Consider the following 24748-nt stretch of genomic DNA (forward strand, 5'->3'; position numbering starts at 1 on the left):
AAGGGGATCTGTGAGCATCACAGTGACGTCACAAAGCTAGGGACATGATTGGGGAGGTGAGGGTTTCTGGGAGTATCACAGTGACGTTACTTATATCTATAGTAATAATACAGGGACAAGACTGGGGAGGTGATGGGATCTGGGAGTGTCATAGTGACATCACTTATATCTCTAGTAATAATACAGGGACATGACTAGGGAGGTGAGGGGCTCTGGGAGCGTCACAGTGACATCACTTATATCTATAGTAATAATACAGGGACATGACTGGGGAGGTGATGGGGTCTGAGAGTGTCACAGTGACATCACTTTTATCTATAGTAATAATACAGGGACATGACTAGGGAGGTGAGGGGCTCTGGGAGTATCACAGTGACATTACTTATATCTATAGTAATAATACAGGGACATGACTGGGGAGGTGAGGTTATCTGGTTAGGTGAGGTGGTCTGGGAGTATCACAGTGACATTACTTAAATCTATAGTAATAATACAGAGACATGACTGGGGAGGTGAGGGCATCTGGGAGCGTCACAGTGACATCACATATCTATAGTAATACAGTGACATGATTGGGGAGGTGAGGGGTTCTGGGAGTGTCACAGTGACACCACTTATATCTATAGTAATAATACAGGGACATGACTGGGGAGGTGAGGGCATCTTGGAGCGTCACAGTGATGTCACATATCTATAATAATAATAATAATAATACAGGGGCATGACAGAGTAGGTGTGGGGATCTGGGCGTGTTACAGTGACGTCACATATCTATAGTAATAATACAGAGGCATGATGGGAAGGTGAGGGGATCTGCGAGCGTCACAGTGACATCACTTGTATCTATAGTAATAATACAGGGACGTGACTGGGGAGGTGAGGAGTTATGGAAGTTTATACAATGATATTTGATGTGTCCCCCTATACCCAGGGTTACACGGTAGTGAGGAAGACATCCGGTAAGTTCGAGACACCCAGCAGCTGTCCCCGTGTGTCAGGAAGACTGAGCAGAACCCAGAGCCCCATCACGGTGCCTCCACCTCACTCACTGATACATGAGAGACACAATAACCAGAAGATCCTAGAACTCACCAACAAGATCATTCAGCTGCTGACTGGAGAGGTGACTGCTGGGAATGGGACATTATACAGTAACACCGGGGAACGTGTCTGGGTGATGACTGGAGAGGTGACTGCTGGGAATGGGACATTATACAGTAACACCAGGGGATGTGTCTGGGTGATGACTGGAGAGGTGGCTGCTGGGAATGGGACATTATACAGTAACACCAGGGGATGTGTCTGGGTGATGACTGGAGAGGTGACTGCTGGGAATGGGGTATTATACAGTAACACCAGGGGATGTGTCTGGGTGATGACTGGAGAGGTGGCTGCTGGGAATGGGACATTATACAGTAACACCAGGGGATGTGTCTGGGTGATGACTGGAGAGGTGGCTGCTGGGAATGGGACATTATACAGTAACACCAGGGGATGTGTCTGGGTGATGACTGGAGAGGTGACTGCTGGGAATGGGACATTATACAGTAACACCAGGGGATGTGTCTGGGTGATGACTGGAGAGGTGGCTGCTGGGAATGGGACATTATACAGTAACACCAGGGGATGTGTCTGGGTGATGACTGGAGAGGTGACTGCTGGGAATGGGGCATTATACAGTAACACCAGGGGATGTGTCTGGGTGATGACTGGAGAGGTGGCTGCTGGGAATGGGACATTATACAGTAACACCAGGCGACGTGTCTGGGTGATAACTGGAGAGGTGACTGCTGGGAATGGGACATTATACAGTAACACCAGGGGATGTGTCTGGTTGATGACTGTATCACTGTGTGTGTCAGGTTCCTATAAGGTGTCAGGATATCCCTGTCTATGTCTCCATGCAGGAGCAAGAGTATATAGAGGAACACAGGGGTCTGTACAAGGACGTGATGATGGAGAATCACCGGCCCCTCACATCACTGGGTAAGAGGAGACTGTCATGTATTGTACAAGGGAGAGCAGGTATGGGGGGCCCTATATACACACATCATCTGATAATCACATATATACAATGTACTCAGTCACTTTGTGTCTCCTACAGATGGGCATAGTAACAGAGATACCCCAGAGAGATGTCCCCGTCCTCTGTATTCCCAGGACTGTACAGAGAAGAGTCACAGGACCCCACAGGAGAATCAGGTAGGTGGGATTTAGGGTCTAGACAATATACCAAAGTGACTGTAACTATGTGATCTGTAGAGGAGCTGTGTGTGTCTTATACACTGATATTATACTGTTTACTATCAAATAATGAAATAAGCCTTATTATAAAGTGTTCATTATTGTTGGTATTTAGGGTGAAGATAGGAGTAATGTGACTGATATGAAGGCAGAAGATATAGAGGGAGAAGAAGAGATGTATGTGACTGATATAAAGGCAGAAGATATAGAGGGAGAAGAAGAGACGTATGTGACTGATATGAAGACAGAAGATATAGAGGGAGAAGAAGAGATGTATGTGACTGATATGAAGGCAGAAGATATAGAGGGAGAAGAGACGTACGTGACTGATATGAAGGCAGAAGATATAGAGGGAGAAGAAGAGACGTGTGTGACTGATATGAAGGCAGAAGATATAGAGGGAGAAGAAGAGACGTATGTGAAGGATGATCTGCAGTGTAAGGAGGAGGAAATCCCTACAGATATCAGCACAGGTGAGCAATAAACACTTTATTTTATTTATTTACAGTTCCTTATATAGTGCATCAAATTCTGTTGCTCTTTACAATTGGAAACAGTGATAAAATAAAACCAAACGAGTGAAAACAGTGAGATAACAAGAATAGGTAATAACAGAAATTCATAGAGGTAGGACGGCCCTGCTTTCAAGCTTACAATCTATAGGGAAGTAGGCATTGATAGACAAGGATAGGTGTTGACTATTGCAAAAAGGTCCACCAGATTGCAAAAGTCCTTGGTGGGCTGTATGATATGGTTACACAGCAATGTTGGCCTGGTGTTGGGAGGATGGGAAAGTGAAGAAAGTAAAAACATGTGAGGTTATGTGTGGACTCTACAGTGGGGATGTAATTGGAAAGTAAAGTATATGAAGCTATGTGGGCATTTCCAGAATTCGATAAACTCACCTTCAGGAATTGCTTAAAGTTTTGGAGACTAGAGGCGAGTCTTATTGTGCGTGGGAGGGCATTCCACTATTTTATTACAGAATAGAGTCCCATATTCTCCTTCCTTAGTCACTACAGCAATATCTCATTCTACACCCTTTTCTGTCAGTACAAACTAATGAGAGATATGTATCTGACCATTGGAGGAGTCCAGAGCCATCAGCCCCTATTATACTCCTGCTCTCCCATTCGCATCATGTCACTGTATGTTACCAGCCCAGAGATCTGACCAGTCTCCTCACGACACTCTCTGGTGTATCATATACATCAGGGGACATCAGCCCCTATTATACTCCTGCTCTCCCCCTCACATCATGTAATTTTGTGTTACCAGTCCAGAGATCTGACCAGTCTCCTACCCATACACTCTGGTGTATCTCATACATCAGGAGCCATCAGCCCCTATTATACTCCTGCTCCCCCTCACGTCATATCACTGTGTGTTACCAGCCCAGAGATCTGACCAGTCTCCTCCCCACACTCTCTGGTGTATCTCATACATCAGGAGTCATCAGCCCCTATTATACTCCTCCTCTCTCCCTCACATCATGTCACTGTGTGTTACCAGCCCAGAGATCTGACTTGTCTCCTCACCACACTCTCTGGTGTATCTCATACATCAGGGGACATCAGCCCCTATTATACTCCTGCTCTCTCCCTCACATCATGTCACTGTGTGTTACCAGCCCAGAGATCTGACCAGTCTCTTCCCCCATACTCTCTAGTGTATCTCATACATCAGGAGCCATCAGCCTGTATTATAATCCTGCTCTCCCCTCACATCATGTCACTGTGTTACTAGCTCCGAGAACTGACCAGTCTCCTCCCCACACTCTCTAGTGTATCTCATACATCAGTAGCCATCAGTCCCTATTATAGTCCTGCTCTCCCCCTCACATCATGTCACTGTGTGTTACCAGCACAGAGATCTGACTTGTCTCCTCCCCACACTCTCTGGTGTATCTCATACATCAGGGGACCTCAGCCCCTATTATACTCCTGCTCTCCCCCTCACATCATGTCACTGTGTGTTACCAGCCCAGAGATCTGACCAGTCTCCTGCCTACACACTCTGGTGTATCTCATACATCAGGAGCCATCAGCCCCTATTATACTCCTGCTCTCCACCTCACATCATGTCACTGTGTGTTACCAGCCCAGAGATCTGACCAGTCTTCTTCCCACACTCTATGGTGTATGTTATACATCAGGAGCCATCAGCCCCTATTATACTCCTGCTCTCCCCCTCACATCATGTCACTGTGTGTTACCAGCCCAGAGATCTGACTTGTCTCCTCACCACACTCTCTGGTGTATCTCATACATCAGGGGACATCAGCCCCTATTATACTCCTGCTCTCTCCCTCACATCATGTCACTGTGTGTTACCAGCCCAGAGATCTGACCAGTCTCTTCCCCCATACTCTCTGGTGTATCTCATACATCAGGAGCCATCAGCCTGTATTATAATCCTGCTCTCCCCTCACATCATGTCACTGTGTGTTACCAGCACAGAGATCTGACTTGTCTCCTCCCCACACTCTCTGGTGTATCTCATACATCAGGGGACCTCAGCCCCTATTATACTCCTGCTCTCCCCCTCACATCATGTCACTGTGTGTTACCAGCCCAGAGATCTGACCAGTCTCCTGCCTACACACTCTGGTGTATCTCATACATCAGGAGCCATCAGCCCCTATTATACTCCTGCTCTCCCCCTCACATCATGTCACTGTGTGTTACCAGCCCAGAGATCTGACCAGTCTCCTTCCCACACACTCTGGTGTATCTCATACATCAGGAGCCATCAGCCCCTATTATACTCCTGCTCTACCCCTCACATCATGTCACTGTGTGTTACCAGCCCAGAGATCTGACCAGTCTCTTCCCCCATATTCTCTGGTGTATCTCATACATCAGGAGCCTTCAGTCTGTATTATACTCCTGCTCTCCCCTCACATCATGTCACTGTGTTACTAGCTCAGAGAACTGACCAGTCTCCTCCCCACACTCTCTGGTGTATTTTATACATCAGTAGCCATCAGCTCCTATTATACTCCTGCTCTCCTCCTCACATCATGTCACTGTGTGTTATCAGCCCAGAGATCTGACCAGTCTCCTCCCCACACTCTCTGGTGTATTTTATACATCAGTAGCCATCAGCACCTATTATACTCCTGCTCTCCCCCTCACATCATGTCACTGTGTGTTACCAGCCCAGAAATCTGACTTGTCTCCTCCCCACACTCTCTGGTGTATCTCATACATCAGGAGCCATCAGACCCTATAATACTCCTTCTCTCCCCCTCACATCATGTCACTGTGTGTTACCAGCCCAGAGATCTGACCAGTCTCCTCTCCACACACTCTGGTGTATCTCATACATCAGTAGCCATCAGCCCCTATTATACTCCTGCTCCCCCTCACGTCATATCACTGTGTTTTATCAGCCCAGAGATCTGACCAGTCTCCTCCCAACACCCTTTGGTATATCTCATACATCAGGAGCCATCAGCCCCTATTATACTCCTGCTCTCCCCCTCACATCATGTAATTTTGTGTTACCAGCCCATAGATCTGACCAGTCTCCTCACGACACTCTCTGGTGTATCATATACATCAGGGGACATCAGCCCCTATTATACTCCTGCTCTCCCCCTCACATCATGTAATTTTGTGTTACCAGTCATGAGATTTGACCAGTCTCCTCCCCACACACTCTGGTGTATCTCATACATCAGGAGCCATCAGCCCCTATTATACTCCTGCTCTCCCCCTCACATCATGTCACTGTGTGGTTACCAGCCCAGAGATCTGACCAGTCTCCTCCCCACATTCTCTGGTGTATCATATACATCAGGGGACATCAGCCCCTATTATACTCGTGCTCTCCCCCTCACATCATGTAATTTTGTGTTACCAGTCCAGAGATCTGACCAGTCTCCTCCCCACACTCTCTGGTGTATCTCATACATCAGGAGCCATCAGCCCCTATTATACTCCTGCTCTCCCCCTCACATCATGTCACTGTGTGTTACCAGCCCAGAGATCTGACCAGTCTCCTCCCCGCACTCTCTGGTGTATCTCATACATCAGGAGCCATCAGTCCCTATCATACTCCTGCTCTCCCCCTCACATCATGTCACTGTGTGTTACCAGCCCAGAGATCTGGACAGTTTCCTCCCAACACTCTGTAGTGTATCTCATACATCAGGAACCATCAACTCCTAGTATACTCGTGCTCTCCCCCTCACATCATGTCACTGTGTGTTGTCAGCCCAGAAATCTGACCAGTCTCCACCCCACACTTTCTCATACATCAGAAGACATCTGTTACTATTCTTCTCCTTCTCCTGTTATAGCAGTGAGCAGCACAGTTGGTGTAATGGCAAGCATTACTGAATCACAGAGGTGAGGTTGTGGGTTCAAGTCCCTTACTGCATGGAGTTTGTATTTTCTCCCTGTTCTTTTATGGGTTTCCTCCCACAATCCAAAAATTATACCAGCTGAGCAACTAGTGTATATGTGTTTGCCTATGTGGTAAGGGATATAGACTGTTAGCCCCTGGGACTGAGGTAAGTGGGCGGATATTCTCTGTAAAGTGCTGAGGAATATGTATGTGCTATATATGGATAACTGGTAGCGAATGATCATGCATATCCCTGATCTGATCAGCTCCGGCTGCCAGGTTTGTCTGCTGTCCCTCATGTGGGTGTGACTGACCTCCCCCTGACCTTAGCTGCTGCCCTGATCTTGTGCTTCCCACGCTGTGCACCAGAAATGCGTAATTCCCAGCTCTGCTAACAGTACATTACGCGTATACTGCCCACTGTGTGCGAGCCTGGAGGTAGCAGTATTCCGTCACCTGATGTGAGGGTACGGGGCTCACAGATCATTTCCAGTATTAGATGGAAAGGTGAAATGTTTATGATTAAGGACAAGTTGCACCACAGCATGGCACTCAGTAACAGGAGCAGAGAGTCCAGTAATGTCCCGCGGCTCTGGACAGTCTGCCGTTGATCCAACGTACGTTTCAGCAGGGGTGATGTATAGAGGCAGTGACCAGGATAAGGGGCCGGTGACAGGTCTAAATAATCCCAAAGTTATTTGTCCCACACGGCCTCTTGGCAGAGCATCAACGCTTGTCCACTATAAGAGACAATCACTGACTGCAAAGCTCTCCGGTAGCCATTCCTACCCCCTCTCACCCCCAATAGCGTAATCACTCAGGAGTGTCTGATGCTCCCCTTCCACTCATGACTTAAAATAATAGTCCTAGTAAAGAATAATACATTTTGACATGAATAACTTGATTGCATTTTCATAAACTGAATCTGATAGATATATTGTGTATTGTATATTTGCTTAGTTCTTATAATGTAGTAAGGGGAATGGGTCACCTCAATCTGCTCCCACCTGCTCTGCTCTGCTCCCTTCTGTCCAGTCCCTCCCCCAACTGTGACTGCTGACTTCATCTCTCCTCTCCGTCCCCTCAAAATACAAGACAAAAGTGTAGGAAACAGATACTTATCACCCACCCAAAAGCTCAGACAGATGACAGAGCAGATGTGTGGTTACGTTCTACAAAGATGGGCGACACAAAGATATTACAGAGACACTGGCAGGTACTTTGTGCAGATGAAGATTTAGACAAAGGTGTGGGAGATACAATCTCCAGCTGGAGAAGATCAAGAAATCACTTTTTCAATGGACAACTAGCATATGGACAATTGACAGTTATGAGCTATTCGTTCATTATTTCTCCGGCTGGGTCCACAGGTTATCCACAGGATAACAATGGGATATGATGGAGCGACAGCGGATTGGCACCAAAGATCACAAGCTTTCAGTCCTCCCAGGATGCAATGGGCTCGTCCATATAGCCCCGCCCACTGGCTCAGGCAAATCAGTTTTTTGTTTGGTGCGGCAGGAGCCGGACCATGGTCACAGGGCTGCTGTTCTATGGCAGCCCTAAGCTTTATTATTTTATTTTTAATAGTCTAACTATGTTTTTGAGTGATCTTTCCTAACAGCGTCTTAAACGCATATTGGAAAGAGTCGCTCCAACAACGCTTACCCACGGTTCAAGTGCTGTGTCGACGGGCGTCTGTGTCGGATATACTAGCAGGTCCACCAGAAGTTACCAGGCTGTGGCCGGAGCATGGGGAGAAGGTAAGGCACCGGTTCCACTTAGAAGGGGAATACGGACACCACCGCACTGGTTTGGGAGGAGACTACCAAACAGTAGCTGATGCACCGCCACCACGGATGCTCCAGAGCTAGGCATTAGGGATCATAAAGTGCCAGGAATGGTATGAGGCTGGGATCCCTAGGGTTGATGTCAGCATGGGCAGTCAGACGCTCTCCTGGTCGCCCCTCCCCCCAGTTCATGACCAGTTTCCGTCGGTCTCCCGCCATGAACTGTTGCCTCACTTCCGTCTCAGACGCTACCATGAGGTGTCTCGGTCGCAGCATAGGCCGCTGCGTCTGTGTACACTAAACTCTACCGCGAGGAGACCCAGTCGCAGGACAGGCGTCTGTATGACCGGTGCGCTTGTATGCACAGTGCGTCTATGTCCGCTTAAAGTTCCCGGAGCGACAGTGTACACTAGTATCGTCTGGATCCACTCGGCGTTTGCTAATATATTGATCGATCTTGGAAGTGAGGTGAGTCTCCCTGTATCCCACTCTACTGAGTACAGGTTATACAGCACTACAATTCTTTCTACTTTTGTCAGTATGAATAGTTAAATGTAAGTGCCTATTGCATATGAGTCTTTACATTACTGTGGTTTTCTTCGCATTACGTCTGAATACGTTCGGATCTGTTGTGCTCAAATGACTAATATATAACATGTGACTGACTGCTAGTGTGATTGCTGACTTTATATATGTTTGTCAGTGGTTTCTTCTGAACCTCAATGCTGGTGCATGGGATGGGGTCAGATTGATATCACTTTAATAAGGTAAAGTGATTACAGTCACTAACTGTAGTACACTGTGAAAAGCTGATTATTTATCATGTCTAAGAGCGGCAAAAGTGACGAGGTTACACTGACAGTAACACCAACACTTATAACATGTTTGTCCTGCAAAACGGGATTATCCTCTCAGGATCTGGCACATGATGTGCAAATTGTTTTGATTTTGCAACACTGTTAGCAACACTGATTTTGTACATATTTATACCTCTATGTGAGAGATTGGGACTTTCTTATCAACAATTATTTATAATTCAAGATACCCTAGATATCTATGAATTTGTATGATCACCACAAACTGTCACCTCTGCTTAAATATTTCATCTGTATTACCAGCATATATACTGGCTGACAAATGCGTAGGATATAATCTAATCAGTAATAATGTGTGAATATTAATTGATTTCCTATATATGAAAGTCATTATAATATTATTATTATTATTTTCATGCACTTTGGCATAGGAGAACAAGAGAGGATTCGCTCTAATATTCTGAATACTATTTGAATGAATTAGTTTAAACAAATTTACATTTCTGATTTTTATCAGAGCTTCCTCTCTTCTGAGCACTCTCTCATCTGGCTGATAGCTGTGCTGGCTTGGGTTCTGCCCTTCCCAGCGTACACTTGGTTATCACAACAGAAAGCAGAAGTGTTCCTTCTTCCTTCTGCCTTGATCTTAAGGGGAGTTAGATCAATCAATTCATGATCTTCCCCTATTTAAAACTGGTGAAGGTTCTCCTTTCCAACACTCTCTCATCTGGAAAAGCCTGGGGCCCAGTTATCCAGTGACGCATAGCAGGCAGAGTACAGACAGCAGAAGTGGGTTCTCTCTTCCTTCATAAGTCATCTTCATCATTCAAGGTCGTACTATCCTGAGAGTAGCCCGATCTTCTATCTCGGAAGCTGATAGGATAGACCTGGTTAGTACTTTGAAGGGGGACCACTTAGGAATACCAGGCACTGTGGATATCACTAAGATGATCACTCATATCTTCATGTAAAAACACTGGTGGGGCAGTCCTAATCTGCTCACTCTCTCTCATCTAATCCATATTTCACCTCTTTTTATCTTCTATTTTTATTAATTATTTAATATGTTTGGACCATATAGGTCGATATTTTAACGGAATAAAATAAAAGTTAAGTTTTAGATTATTTATCATCATATCACTTCACCTGATACTGATTAATTATCATCACCATTTTCAATTAAGAGTGCTCCCGAAAAGGTTTTCTTTTGTCTTGTCTCTTTTTATGTAGACAAGTGGGGTTTGCCAGAGATAGATCTCATGGCGTCCCATCTGAACAACAAAGTGCCAGTATACGGGTCAAGAACAAAGGATCCCGGAGCGATCTTTGTGGACCCTCTATCAATCAAATGGGATTTACATCTGGCATATCTGTTTCCTCCGATCATCTTGCTACCCAAGCTGGTGTGGAAAATAAAGCAAGAAAAGGGTGCCATGATTCTAATAGCTCCAGCTTGGCCCAGCGATTGGTATACAGATCTGCAAAGTATGTCAATGGATGCTCCAATTCTGCTCCCTCAACGTCCAGATCTACTGATGCAGTGTCCTTGTTATCACAGGCAGCTGGATCGACTGTCGTTGACGGCGTGGTTCTTGAAACCTCTATCCTGAAGTCAAGAGGATTCTCACAACAGGTAATTCAAACAATGCTCAGAGCAAGGAAACCCTCCTCAGCTCGCATTTATCACCGAATATGGCAGACCTATATTCATTGGTGCAGTAAAGGAAATATAGACCCAAAATCTTTCCAAGTTTCCAGGGTCTTAGATTTCCTTCAAGCAGGAATGGATAAGGGTTTGAAGGTGGCTTCCTTGAGAGTGCAAGTATCAGCATTGACTGTATGGTTCCAAAAGAAAATTGCCAATTTACAGGATGTGCGTACTGTTTTCCAGGGAATGCTGCGCATTCAACTGGCTTTTGTTCCTCCGGCAGTGCCTTGGGACTTAAGTCTAGTTCTCAAAGCCCTTCAAGTTGCTCTGTTTGAACCACTTAATAAAGTGGATCTGAAATTGTTGACTGCTAAAGTTCTCTTTTTTTACTGACTATGACATCAGCTAGAAGAGTGTCAGATTTAGGAGCGCTGTCATGCCGTTCTTCTTTTCTGATTTTTTTATCCAGATAAAACAGTTCTCAGAACTAGGTCTGGGTATCTTCCTAAGTTGGTGTCTATATTCCACCTTCATGAAGAAATTGTAGTCCCGGCTTTTCAGGTATCGGGACTGTCTGCGGGAGAAGCGTCGCTGGACGTAGTCCGGGCGTTAAGGATCTACTTGGATCGTACCAGTGCCTTCAGAAAGACAGATTCTCTCTCCATTCTCTACGGATTTCACAAGAGAGGATGGCCAGCTACTAAACAGACGCTATCAAGATGGCTTCGAATGACGATTTCAGAAGCGTATTCTCAAGATGATCTCCCTGTTACGGCTAATGTCTTGCTCACTCTACTCGTAAGGTAGGTCCTTCATGGGCAGCACAACATGGTGCTTCAGCAGAACAGATATGTAAGGCAGCCACATGGTCTTCCATTAACACTTTCATTAGACATTATGCCTTGTATACTTTTGCCTCTCATGACGCTAAATTCGGGCGCAAGGTTCTCCTGTCCAATCAGGAGTGTACCCACCACTAAATTGCTTTGGGCTAAATTGCTTTGAGAAATCCCATTGTTATCCTGTGGATAATCTGTGGGCCCAGCCGATGAAATATACGTTATGGTAAGAACTTACCGTTGATAACGGTATTTCTCCTATGTCCACAGGTTCCACAAGGATCCCACCCTGATGCAACTGATTTGGGGATCTTTATACTCGCTAAACTCGTCCCTCTTGCATGGAAGGGTGTGCATGTGTGTTCTTCTCGCCTTAATAGGGCTCTACATGATGCTCCTGCCTAAATGATTTGGAATACAACTGATTTGCCTGAGACAGTGGGCGGGGATATATGGACGAGCCCGTTGCATCCTGGGAGGACTGAAAGCTTGTGATCGTTTGGTGCCAATCCGCTGTAGCTCCATCATATCCCATTGTTATCCTGTGGAACCTGTGGACATAGGAGAAATACCGTTATCAACGATAAGTTCTTACCATAACGTATATTTCTTCATCAATTTAGCAGGCAAAGGGTCTAGAGGTGATTCCAAGTGTTGAATTTGCATTTTTAAGCAGTTGCTGTGAACCCACAACATGCAGTTAAATGAGACAAAATCAGACAGATCGCAGGGACCTTCAGACTGGCCAAATAATCAAATTTATATTGACCTAACCGTATAGTATCCCATCTTCCACCTATTGTATCACACCATTGTCACCAAAATCTCCCTTTTTTTCAAACACACCAAACACATTTTCACTCAGTAAATTGGGATGTATTCCTCCCTTTCTAGAAATAATTCAGCAATCTTATATCCTGAAACCCCCCAAAAAACCCTAAAAAAACTTTGTTGACCTTTTGTGTGTCGACCATGCCCACGTCAACCTAATGACCATGTCGACCTTCCATATGTATTGACCTAGACATGTCAACTTTCGGTCAGTGTCGACCTACTTACTGTTGACCTTCAGTGGTCAAACTAGTGACTGACGACCTAAAGACCGGATACCAGTTTAGTTATTTTTAGATTTATATATTATATTTTAAGTTAGTAGTTCCCAAACTTGGTGCCGTGAGGCACTTCCAGAGGTGCTTCAGGTTGGTGGTCCAGCACTAGGGTGCCATGATTCAAGAAAGTTTGGGAACCACTGTTATAAGGCAATTCTTTCCTCTGCCACTGTAAATTGTGCGGCAGTATCAGCAAAGACGGTGTTGATGAGCTTCTGATTCAGTGTGGGGCTGAAGGGATCTGCCCACACAGAGAAGAAAAAGGGTGGACAGACAGTCCAGGTGGAGACTGCTGTTAGAGCCCAGGGTGCCTGGAGGCCAGTGGGGGCTATGAAGCCACATTCTTATCCGCAAGAGGCAGGGAGAACCAGAATACACACATGTGGCGCACCTGTGGGTTTGTGTGCTGTAATAGAAATCCAGAGGGAATGTGACCCTGACTGCAGCCTGTTCATTTGCCAGAAAAAGGGAGTACCAGCTTCCATTCCCAGTACATGTCACCACACCTTGCATTACATTTTTATCTTCTGCAGTGGAAGTACTATATCTAGGGAGATATCTTTGTGATCTATTGGCGTATAATTTCTGGTGAAGATGGCAGAATATCGCAATGTAAGAGCCTCTGAATGAGGCTTGATAGTAGGTACATTCTGCAGTCACTTAGATGGGAGCAGGCTCTTTTAGGAAGACAATGCATCACCCTACAGGTCTGGAGCCACCATATTATGGCTGGAGGAGCATTCCTCTGAGTCTGACATCAGAAATTGGACCCCTCATTTGCCATATCTGAACCCAGTAGCACTCCACTGGGGAATATTATAAATTGTACCTTATTATGGAGAGACATTCAATTTTCTGTACACTTATTCCCAACAGATGAATGTAACAGAAGGAATATCTCAGAAGAAAATCTAATTTCATCTTCAGGTTGTAAAACAGAAGATGATGACATCACACAAGATTCTCCTGGAGAAACCCCTACTGCTCTACTCGTACCTCCTGTACCTCAAAATGTGCTTGTGTCATGTGGTCCCTCTAATCAAAGGGAATGTTCTGATAACACTGATATTGGGTCATCTTCTACAGCTCTGACAGTAGATAAAATATTTCCCTGTTCTATAGATGACAGATGTTTTACACAGACCGCACAGCTTATAACCAATCATCCAGCTAAGGGAGGTGAGAAACCATTTCCATGTTCTGAGTGTGGGAAATGTTTTACACACAACTCACGTCTTGTTACACATCAGAGAAGTCACACAGGTGAGAAACCATTTCCATGTTCTGAGTGTGGGAAAAGTTTTACCGATAAATCAAATCTTGTTACACATCAGAGAAGTCACACAGGTGAGAAGCCATTTCCATGTTCTGAGTGTGGGAAAAGTTTTACACACAAGTCACATCTTGTTGCACATCAGAGAAGTCACACAGGTGAGAAGCCATTTCCATGTTCTGAGTGTGGGAAATGTTTTACACACAACTCACGTCTTGTTAAACATCAGAGAAGTCACACAGGTGAGAAACCATTTCCATGTTCTGAGTGTGGGAAATGTTTTGCTGATAAATCAAATCTTGTTACACATCAGAGAAGTCACACAGGTGACAAGCCATTTCCATGTTCTGAGTGTGGGAAATGTTTTACATGGAAATCACTTCTATGTCTACATGAGAGAATACATACAGGTGAGAAGCCATTTCCATGTTCACAGTGTGGGAAATGTTTTACCAAAAAATCAAATCTTGTTACACATCAGAGAAGTCACACAGGTGACAAGCCATTTCCATGTTCTGAGTGTGGGAAATGTTTTACACACAAGTCATGTCTTGTTAAACATCAGAGAAGTCACACAGGTGACAATCCATTTCCATGTTCTGAGTGTGGGAAATGTTTTACACGGAAATCACTTCTATGCCTACATGAGAGAATACATATAGGTGAGAAGCCATTTCCATGTTCACAGTGTGGGAAATGTTTTACCAATAAATCAAATCTTGTTACACATCAGAGAAGTCACACAGGTGACAAGCCATTTCCATGTTCTGAGTGTGGGAAACGTTTTACACACAAGTCACGTCTTGTTAAACATCAGAGAAGTCACACAGGTGAGAGGCCATTTCCATGTTCTGAGTGTGGGAATTGTTTTAGCGATAAATCATCTGTTGTTAGACATCAGAAACTTCACACACATGAGAATGTGTAGCATGACAGTAATCGAATCTTGATAAAACTATACTTTATTAACACTAGTTAAAATTTGTATATATGCAGATGGAAAGTTATTTATCTTACAAATAAATCTAATTTCTCACATGTTTTTGTTAAAGGGCTGAGCTGGAATGATTTGTGTTATTTCTCTAGCATCCGTAAGGGATATTGGGGACAGAATTAGTGCGATGGGGTATAGATGGGTCCAAAGGAGCAAGTGCACTTTAAAATTCTTCACTGGGTGTGCTGGCTCCTCCCCTCTAGGCCCCCTCCTACAGCTCAGTTTAGATAAAGTTCCCTCAGGAGAGGATGCACACTCTAAAGCTCCAGAGTTTTTCTTCATTTTATTTCTAAGTTTTATTTATTTCGGTATGCTGTTTGGGCAACAGCATACCTGTGCTGTGGGAGTTATGGGGGAGACGGTCACCGGCCTCTTGAGGTGCAGAGCCGCTTTCCCGCTGAGGGGCTGTTTGTTCAGCGAGGCATGGATCCTTGGCTGTTGCAGCCGCAGCATGCCGCAAACCCTTAACACTGCGTGAAGGTGATCATCAGTGGTGAGTACCAACCAGAGGCCCCGCTAGGGGGGGACCCATTATAGTTCCTGCATGAGACTGGCTAACTAGAGTGAACCAAGCATTTATGTGAGGTTTTACATGTTAAAGGAGACATGTCCAGTATAAATATACAGCAGTAGCACCGGCGCCATGTCGGGGGGCGGGGCTACATGAGAGCAGGCTCAGCGGCATTTTGGCACCTTCCTCTGCATGAGCAGCAGCTGCAGCAGCCTACACAGCTCCTCCAGAACTGTCCCTGTATACACTGGTACCGGGTATAGGGAGGGGGGGGCACTATTATTGTGCACAATAATCCCCTGGGGGATTTTATCAGTAATCTCACTGTTTTACTCATGTATATCAAATGCTGACAACCTCACTGGGGCCGGCCAGCGTTGGGTGCGCTGGAGTCTCTCTTCTCTGTCTCCTCTCACATTCAATAGGGCAGGCTTGTCATATATAATATCAGGCTGTATTGTGTGTGTATATTATACCTGTTTTTCTAATCACTATGGTAAAACAAAAGTCTTGTAGTGTGTGTAATGTCAGGTTCTCTCCTAGTAAATCCAGCTCATTATCATGTGAGCAGTGTAGTCAGACATCTCATGCTGATACTAATGTGGGGGAGAATGCAGAGCCCCCCTGGTTGGGGGCTATAAAACTATGATGTCTGATATGTCTTCTCAGCTCACTGCAACTGCAAACAAGACACAAGAACTGCAACAAGCAGTGGCTAGCCTTACTGCTAAGCATCCCTCCCTGCCTGCTTCACAGAAACCTGCTCTACCAGCACTCCTATCAGATGATACTGATGATATACATCCCACCCCGATTCAGGGTATTGAACCCCTCATATTGGATATTGGGGAGGTGTCAAAGCTCCCCCTGGGGGATGCAAATACTCAGCATTCATTTTTCCTCCCTCAAGAGGAGCCAAAAGTCACATTCCCTGATTCCACAGAATTGGATGATTTATTTAACCTAGCCTGGAAGAATCCAGATAAAAAATATCAAGTGACAAAAAAGTTTGTGAATACCTTCCCATTTGCCCCTGAGGGCAGAAAGTTTTGGGAAGAATCTCCAGCAATAGATGTCTCAGTGTCTCACCTTTCTAAAAAGGCGGTGCTCCCTGCTCCGGGCTACCTTACGGTAAAGGACCCAGCAGATAGGAAAATAGAGACCACTCTACAATCTATTTACATTGCTGCAGGCGTAGCACAAAGGATGGTCATTGCAGGTTGCTGGATGACACATACAATCCATTCCCGGGCTAGTCAAATAAAGGAAGGTCTGTTGGGTGATAGGACCTTAGTCGATACTGTTGCTTTCCTGACTCGCATTCAGGACACGGCAAGAGTCCACTGTGACTACCTAAAAGAGATTGGCACTATTAATGCTGGAACCATGGCTATGGCTGTGTCTGCGCACAGAGCCATATGGTTACGTCATTGGATTGCTGATACATGTTACAACTGAGGGCTGAGGCTAACCTGGGGAAGCCTCAGATGTAGGGGCTGACGTGTAGGTGAACCAGGGAGGTAGTATTGGGTTCCTAGACATACCGGAGCTATAAGTACCATTTGCCCGAAGGCGTGACCACGACAATGAAGTTGTAAAAAGGTAAAGTCAGTTTTATTGAACACACAGCTTAAGATATGCAAAACATCACAGAAGATGTGCAGTGGTAAATTACAGTACAGTTCCTAGAAGCGCAGGGGTAATTAGTGCTGTGGCTTGCAGAACAGAATATTAGAGTCCTTGCCAGAACTGGAGATGGTAAGTCCGTATGCCAAAGCTAACCGCTGAGGAGAGGTATTAACTGGTACTGCCCAGCAGATGGTATACAGAGGCTAGAGCAACACAGATGCACAGAAGTAGATGGTACTTGGTAATTGCAGAGAGTGCTGGATGGAACCAGTATGAATGAAAGGTGTGCAGAACTCACCACTGTGAGCATCGATGGACGCTGTGGTTCAATGGTAGAATGGTCACTGATGCAGGCGATATAGGAATATCACTGATGACGTTGAAATAAACTGAAGACACTGGAGCACTGCTAGCAAAATACCAACGACTCAGGAGCACTGTGGAAAGCTGGTAGGCCATGGTAAGTACGTTGTGGAGTATGGATAGCGTTGCTGTAGAAAGGAGAAGTTGAAAATGATACCAGGACACCGCTGGAGGCTGGAAGCGAAGCAGGACCAATGCTGGAAGCAGGAAGCCGGTGTCTGATCTTAGAGAGTAATCAGGAGCAATGCTGGAACACTGCAGAAGTCAGGCTGCACCGCAGGATGGAAACAGGTGCGGGTCTCTTAGTGGAGGTGAATCACAGTAGCTGGAATACCTGGAGAAACAAGCAGTAGAATCCACAAGCAGGAGAGACGTGTATAGGTTAGACAACCAAAGCACTGACGATTATCCAGCCCAGGAGCAGGATATTTATACCAGCTGGTAAGCAGGCATTGGCTGGATAATTAGGCAGAGTCCAGAGTGCAGCGGATAGGTTGTGAAAGGACATGTGATGAGGAAAAACATGGCTGCGCCCATGTTTGCATTTGGAGGGAAAGTCTGTATATTCCATGTGGTAAACAGCAGTAATGGCGGCGGAGGGCAGGAGACGCCATTCTTTAAAACAGTGTAACTAAACTGTAAGGCTGCCATGACAGCGCTGCGGGATCACAGGGAAGAAACTTGAGGTAAAGTTATACATATCGCTGCACGCAGACAGCACAGATGGAATCTCATTTTGGAACGCTGGGCCAGTCTCAGGAGACACTTGGAAGGTAAATAAAGATGTCCAATAAAGTAACGGAAGGTGGTGAGGAGAATTGGCGCTGAGGGGATTTAAGAGGTCAATACTTATCTTAAATATTGTGTTGAATCGGATGTAGCAGATATCTTTCTTCTTAATGACCTTTGGTTTTATTCCGGTATTCTTCCAATGGGTTCACCAAATAGGGAAAAAGGGTAAATTCTAGGTTAACCACTGATATTTGGAGTATTCGGGAGATCCTTTTTGAAAGATGAGATTTTAACTCCTCCCAACTAGCTATATGGATGGATGTACCTTGCTTACATAAATAAATATGTTCTTAAAGCCCATCAAGGTTTCTTTAGCATGATATATCTTATCTGATGGTGCTCTTAGAACAAGGGCGTACCTTGACTTACACACAACAAGGGTGGTAGCAGTCCTATCAAGGTATCTTTTTACGCCAAGATCTTATTCCTCATATTGCCATTACAATTTAAGAGACGTATATGATGAGATGGTAAGAGTGAATCTCTATTGTGCGTACCTCACTTACACTAATATAGTGTGGTATCCTCTCATAAAGGTATCTTTTATATGGCAAAGGTTCGTACCAGTACTCACAGGTAACAGCGGTGTTCTAAGCTCATCAAGGTATCTTTATCTTCCTTCAATCAGATGAAGACTTATATAAAAGTGTACCAATTCTTTAATAGATTACAAACAAGAATAAAATATATTAGGCTGTAGGAGATTACCGTCCGTGAAGGGGATTGGTCAGACCGACTTCATCCAGGCATTAGGGAGCGGTATCCTATCTGACTGAATAGTAATACACAAAAGTGGTCGTACCTTTCCCACAACACGGGTGGGGCAGTGTCCAGCAGGCAATAGTCCTCAGCCAACGCGTTTCGAGTATATCACTCTTTTTCAAGACTGATGGAGGACTGAAAGGATGTGGTTTTTATAGCTGGAGTCCGGGGTTTGCACTATGTGACGTCATTTCCGGTTCCGGGTTGTCCCGGTGAAGCCAATGTACATAAACGGCTTATCTTCTACTTAATTTGTTCTATTCATTGGTGGTAAAAGTGGTAACCTTATTTGCTGCAGGAGGACAGAAAAAAACGTCTAAAAAGTGGAAAATCCGGCCGGATCGCCGTGACCGGAAGTGACGTATCGAGGATTCTGGGTGATGTAGTTTAATTTGAACAGGAAGTCCCCGTCGGTTTTTCAAACGGAACGGCTCTTCTTCCTCTTAATTTAATCCAATTCATTGGTGGTATGAGTGGTGTACATATGCTCTGTGAAATAATGTGTAGAGGCGGCGGAAATGGAGAAAGTTCTATGAAAACATCTCTACCGGAAGTGACGTGCCGCGGCTTCTGGGTGATGTAGTTTTGTTGAACAGGAAGTCCCCGTCTGCATCGTGAACAGTGATGGATATCCGGATAGAATGTGGATTTCTTTTTCTTCTTTTTCATCTGGTCTTCTTCTTGATCAGAAGAAAAAGAAATCCACATTCAATCCTTTGCACATTAAAGGTCATTTCATAGAGACCTTCACAAAAGGCAGTACTAGATGAAGTGGAACATCTGAAGAAGATTCGCACCAAGCCCAATCTCACCAAAAAGGAAAAAGAACTAATCCAAGACCTGGCTAAAGATGAGACTATAGTGATCAAGCCTTGTGACAAAGGAGGTGGAATTGCCATTCTCGATAAAGAAGACTACACAAAAGAGGTCTATAGACAACTGGCCGACGTCACAACATATGGCAAATTAAAAGGCGATCCCAGCAATAAAATAAAGGAAAATTTTGAAAAATTGATGCAGGAACATCTGAAAAAAGGAGGCATCACCAAAGATGAGTATGACTACATCGACGTTCCAGAGTCCACCACTCCAAGCATCTACATACTCCCTAAAATCCATAAGGATATCAAGAATCCCCCAGGGAGGCCCATCATCGCGGGAACCAACAGTTTGAAGTCTAATCTATCTTCACTTATAGATTCCTTCCTGCAACCATTAGTGATAAAAAGCAAATCCTACTTAAAGGACACAGGAGACACATTAAATAAACTAAAAGATTTCAAATGGAACACGGATCGCATTCTAGCCTCAGCGGATGTAACATCGCTATATACCTGTATCCAACATACCAAGGGATTAGAAGCAGTAACTTGGTCCTTGGAAAAATCAGAATATTCTGTTGAAAAAAAGAACTTTATTGTCGATGCCATTAAATTTATTCTGGAGAACAATTACTTCTTCAATGGCGATTTCTACATACAACGCACTGGAACCGCCAAGGGAACTAAATTTGCCCCAAGCTACGCCAATTTATTCATGAACTTTTGGGAAGAAAGGAACATTTATGATGGCGCAGCTTGGGGCACACAGCTGATCAAATGGCAAAGATACATAGACGACGTGTTACTCCTATGGGAAGGCAGTGAAGATTCCTTAAAAGAATTCTTCGAATTAATCAATATGAATGAATTCAACGTCAACTTCACTTTGTCATACAGCAAAAATCAAATCAACTTCTTGGATCTAACTATTTACATAGAAGATAATTGTATACAAACAAAAACCTTCCATAAACCCACAGATGTCAACACTTATATACCTACGGACAGCCAACATCATAACATCTGGCTGAAAGGAGTACCAAAAAGCCAATTTTTACATGTGAAACGTAACTGCAGCAAGAAAGAAGTCTGTAGGGACCAAATGGAACAGATGAAACGGAAATTTTAGAGAAGGGTTACAAAGAAGAGACGTTAACCAAGTAATTGAAGAAACGGAAAAGAAAGAGAGGCCATACTACAACCAACAAGGAGAGAAGAACATCAGAAATAGAAGGATAAAGATAGATCCAAATGGGCGTTCATCACCAAATACGACACCCAACACAAGCAACTTGAAAAAATATTTCACAAGAATTGGCACCTCCTCCAACTTGATCCAGTATTAAATAAAATAATTCCCAACAAACCATCATTGATATACCGCAAGTCGAAAAATCTTAAGGACCATCTAGTCAAAAGCACTCTCCCATTACCAACGAAAAATTTGATCAGAACTAAGGGATTTCATAGGTGTGGCATGTGCATAGGTTGCCGCAACATTCAAGATCCAAACACCAAGTACACAGAACTCAAGATTAATGAAAAATCTATGAAAATCACAGATTTCATTACCTGCAACACCGCTAATGTTATTTACTTAGTAGAATGTTCGTGCGGCCTAGCGTACATAGGAAGGACGACAAGACCCTTAAAAATAAGAATTTCCGAACATCTAAGAAACATCAAAAAAGGACTCCAGACACATCACCTTTCAAATCATTTCAAGGACCACCATAACTGTTCGGCTAAACATGTAACTAGATTCGTAGGCTTGAAACATATTAAAGCCACTTGGAAAGATAAGAATGTGGAAAATAGACTGGCCAGGACAGAAATGCGCATCATTTTTAATCTAAAAACATTAAATCCGAGAGGACTCAACCAAGATTTTGAGCTTAAATGGTTCTTAAAAACATCAAATAATTAGAACTATTTCAGTCCACTATTCCTACCCTTCCACGCTTCCCATTCACATCAATCACATTGTGCACCTAAGAGATAAGTCACAGCATCATTTATATAATTTTTTCCATTATACACCATGTGACGTTGTCATTAATGTAACTTTATTTTTTACGAAAGGATCGCAGAGCGGCGGCAACTTTTTGTGCAGTTTTAGAGTAGCTCAATACCTACTCAGCGCTTGTGATTACTTCAGACTGTCCAGTTCCTGTTTTGATGTCACAAACACGCCCTGCGTTCGCTCAGTCACGCCTGCATTTTCCTGGTATGCCTGCATTTTTTTGAACACTTCCTGAAAACGGTCAGTTGACACCCAGAAACGCCTACTTCATGTCAATCACTGTGCGGCCAGCAGTGCGACTGAAAAGCTTCGCTAGACCTTACTACTTCGTTCGTTGTAATAGTACTTTGTGTGTGCGCATTGCGCAGAAGTGCCGTTTTTTTGCCTCATCGCTGCACAGCGAACGAATGCAGCTAGCAATCAACTCGGAATGACCACCATGGTCCATATAACATTGTACATTATAAGGTTGAGTGTAATGTATGAATCTGGGACAAAAAATTAGAATTGATATAGCCATTTTTGAAGTGCAAATGTCCTTGACTATAAGCAATATCAGATATGAGAGATATGTGTGGAGACATTTTGATAATGAATACTTACCATGTGGCCGGGATCCTGAGAACCTGTAAAAGAGAAAAAGATACATCATACCTGATTGAAGGGGAGGCTGGTTGAATTATGATTAATGGACCATTACTAGATTATAGAATATAATAATGGCCTGGCTATTCTATATCCCACTATATATGGTAAACAAGACATACAGACTGTTAACAATATGAAAGAAAAGGGGCTCTTATTGGAATTTTGAAATATCACCCTGGCAAATATACATATGCAAAACCCCTCTTAAATAAATTTTCAATATTGGCTTACATGTATCTAGAGGGTTAAACACAAAATAAACTGTTAATATTATAATATATATGGAGATGGAAACACGTGTTTAGTGATAAGTAGACTTATATATAAGGAATTACAATTAGTCGAATAGATAACAATCACATACAAACAATTAGGGATCACTCTACACAAATCTATGATAACACCACAACACTTATTAACCGGTCACGGTTCACGTCATATTTAAGCACTAGCACATTATAACAACCAGTTACAGGTCTAATAGAAATATAACAATGATCGTAATTGCACAATTCTTTCACGTCACACGTTATGTGATTATAGTAACTCATTTAAACATTTACTCATATCACAATTTCCATTATTTATACTATATCAGTCACAATCATTCACTGTATTTATATTTATTACACGGACATATTGTCGTTTCACTATGTTTATTTTATGTTTTTTTCACACACACAATTTTGATTTTTTTTATGTGTTTTTCACATAATGCTGTGGTTATTTTCAACAATAAATGTTAATATATACTGATAAAATATATATATATGTTCTATAATTAAGGGATATAAATCCTTAGTTGCATTTGTGTATTATGCCTGTCAGAAAGAAATGGGGTCATTAATTAGATCGAGTTTAAGAGAACCCATCACATCTTCCCTATTGGTCCGGCTAGATCATGTGACCAGAAAACGGAATCCATACCAGGAGACAGAAATGTAACATTTTATCTATCCCTAGCAAATGGTACTCAGGCTCCAGGATTGGCCCAGACAGACCACATGATCGGACACATTCCAACTAAACTTTTATTAATGGGAGCCTTGCCGTGATTGGATGAGAAAATCACGTGATCCGGAATCCGTTCCGGGATTGGCGTGGCGATATTGTTAAATCTTGGTCACTGGAGACATTCTGGTTAGCCCTGAAAAAACTATCTGTGAAACGCGCGTCGGTGGTTCACACTGTACCAATGTGGTTAATAACTTGTGCATGCTAATTATGTGTGTTACTGTCTAAATGTGACTCTGATTGGAATGTACTCCAGATGTAGAGTGATACGTATAGGGGTCAGATTATATGTATCCGAGGCAGAATTAACTACTTAGCTACACAGGCAATCAAACAGCGTAATAGCAGCAGTATAATATTATACAGAGATATAGTGCTTGATGTATTTTTGTACACGCCTATATAAGTGTTTGTGGTGCATTGAAAGTAACATATTAAATAATAAATTACTACTAGTGTATAAAGCAATTGCTCCCTTTCACTGAATAGGAGAACGTCACTGGTAATATTCAGTAATTAGCTGCATGCAGCCGTTTGTGAAGCACTGAAAGTAATATAGCAAATAATAAACTTCTGCTATAGTATACAAAGCAATTGTTCCCTCTCATTGAAGAGGAGAACGTCACTGATAATATTTAACATTTAGCCACATGCAGCTGTCTGTGATGTATTGTAAGTAATAAAGTAAATAATAATCTACTGCTACAGTATATAAAGCAACCGTCCCCTTTCACTGAATAGGAGAACGTTACTGATACCATCCAGCATTTAGCTAGATGCAGCCGTTTAGGATACATTGTGAGCAGTTTTGTAACAACTTGAGGAGGGTGGCAGAATACTGCAACTCATTAACATTTCAGTTAATTTGCTAACCCTCAGACTCTACACGGTGTACACACATTTGTCATATTTCAGCTACTACAACAGTGATGTACTGCATAACATTAACATATCAATAACAGTTTAATAAATTCTGCTGACAGCGCTGACAACGAGGATTGACATAGTTTGCCAGTAACAAAATCAATATAAATTTGCTAGATGCGTAAGGTGATACTCACTTGAGGGTGAGTTAGTGAGATCATCCTATCTGCTGTAATACACTAGAGCAGTATATACT

General features: G+C 43.5%; 1 protein-coding gene across 1 annotated transcript; it reads left to right on the forward strand.

Moving 5' to 3' along the window:
* Positions 1–901: 901 nt before the first annotated feature.
* On the forward strand, positions 902–15122 carry LOC135014598 (oocyte zinc finger protein XlCOF22-like). Its single transcript, XM_063952728.1, has 5 exons — positions 902–1123; positions 1908–1986; positions 2105–2202; positions 2360–2717; positions 13675–15122. The coding sequence occupies exons 1-5, from the start codon at positions 902–904 to the stop codon at positions 14997–14999; spliced, it is 2082 nt and encodes a 693-aa protein (XP_063808798.1). The 3' UTR covers positions 15000–15122.
* Positions 15123–24748: the final 9626 nt, after the last annotated feature.

This window comes from Pseudophryne corroboree, unplaced genomic scaffold, assembly GCF_028390025.1.
Source record: "Pseudophryne corroboree isolate aPseCor3 unplaced genomic scaffold, aPseCor3.hap2 scaffold_2829, whole genome shotgun sequence".
NCBI lineage: Eukaryota > Metazoa > Chordata > Amphibia > Anura > Myobatrachidae > Pseudophryne > Pseudophryne corroboree.

Bases quoted from the DNA above. Each gene is read 5' to 3' on its own strand.
- LOC135014598 (XM_063952728.1), top strand. From the start codon at position 902: ATGATATTTGATGTGTCCCCCTATACCCAGGGTTACACGGTAGTGAGG. The intron at 1,124-1,907 runs GTGACTGCTGGG...GTCTCCATGCAG, and splicing joins TTCAGCTGCTGACTGGAGAG to GAGCAAGAGTATATAGAGGA. The intron at 2,203-2,359 runs GTAGGTGGGATT...GTTGGTATTTAG, and splicing joins GGACCCCACAGGAGAATCAG to GGTGAAGATAGGAGTAATGT.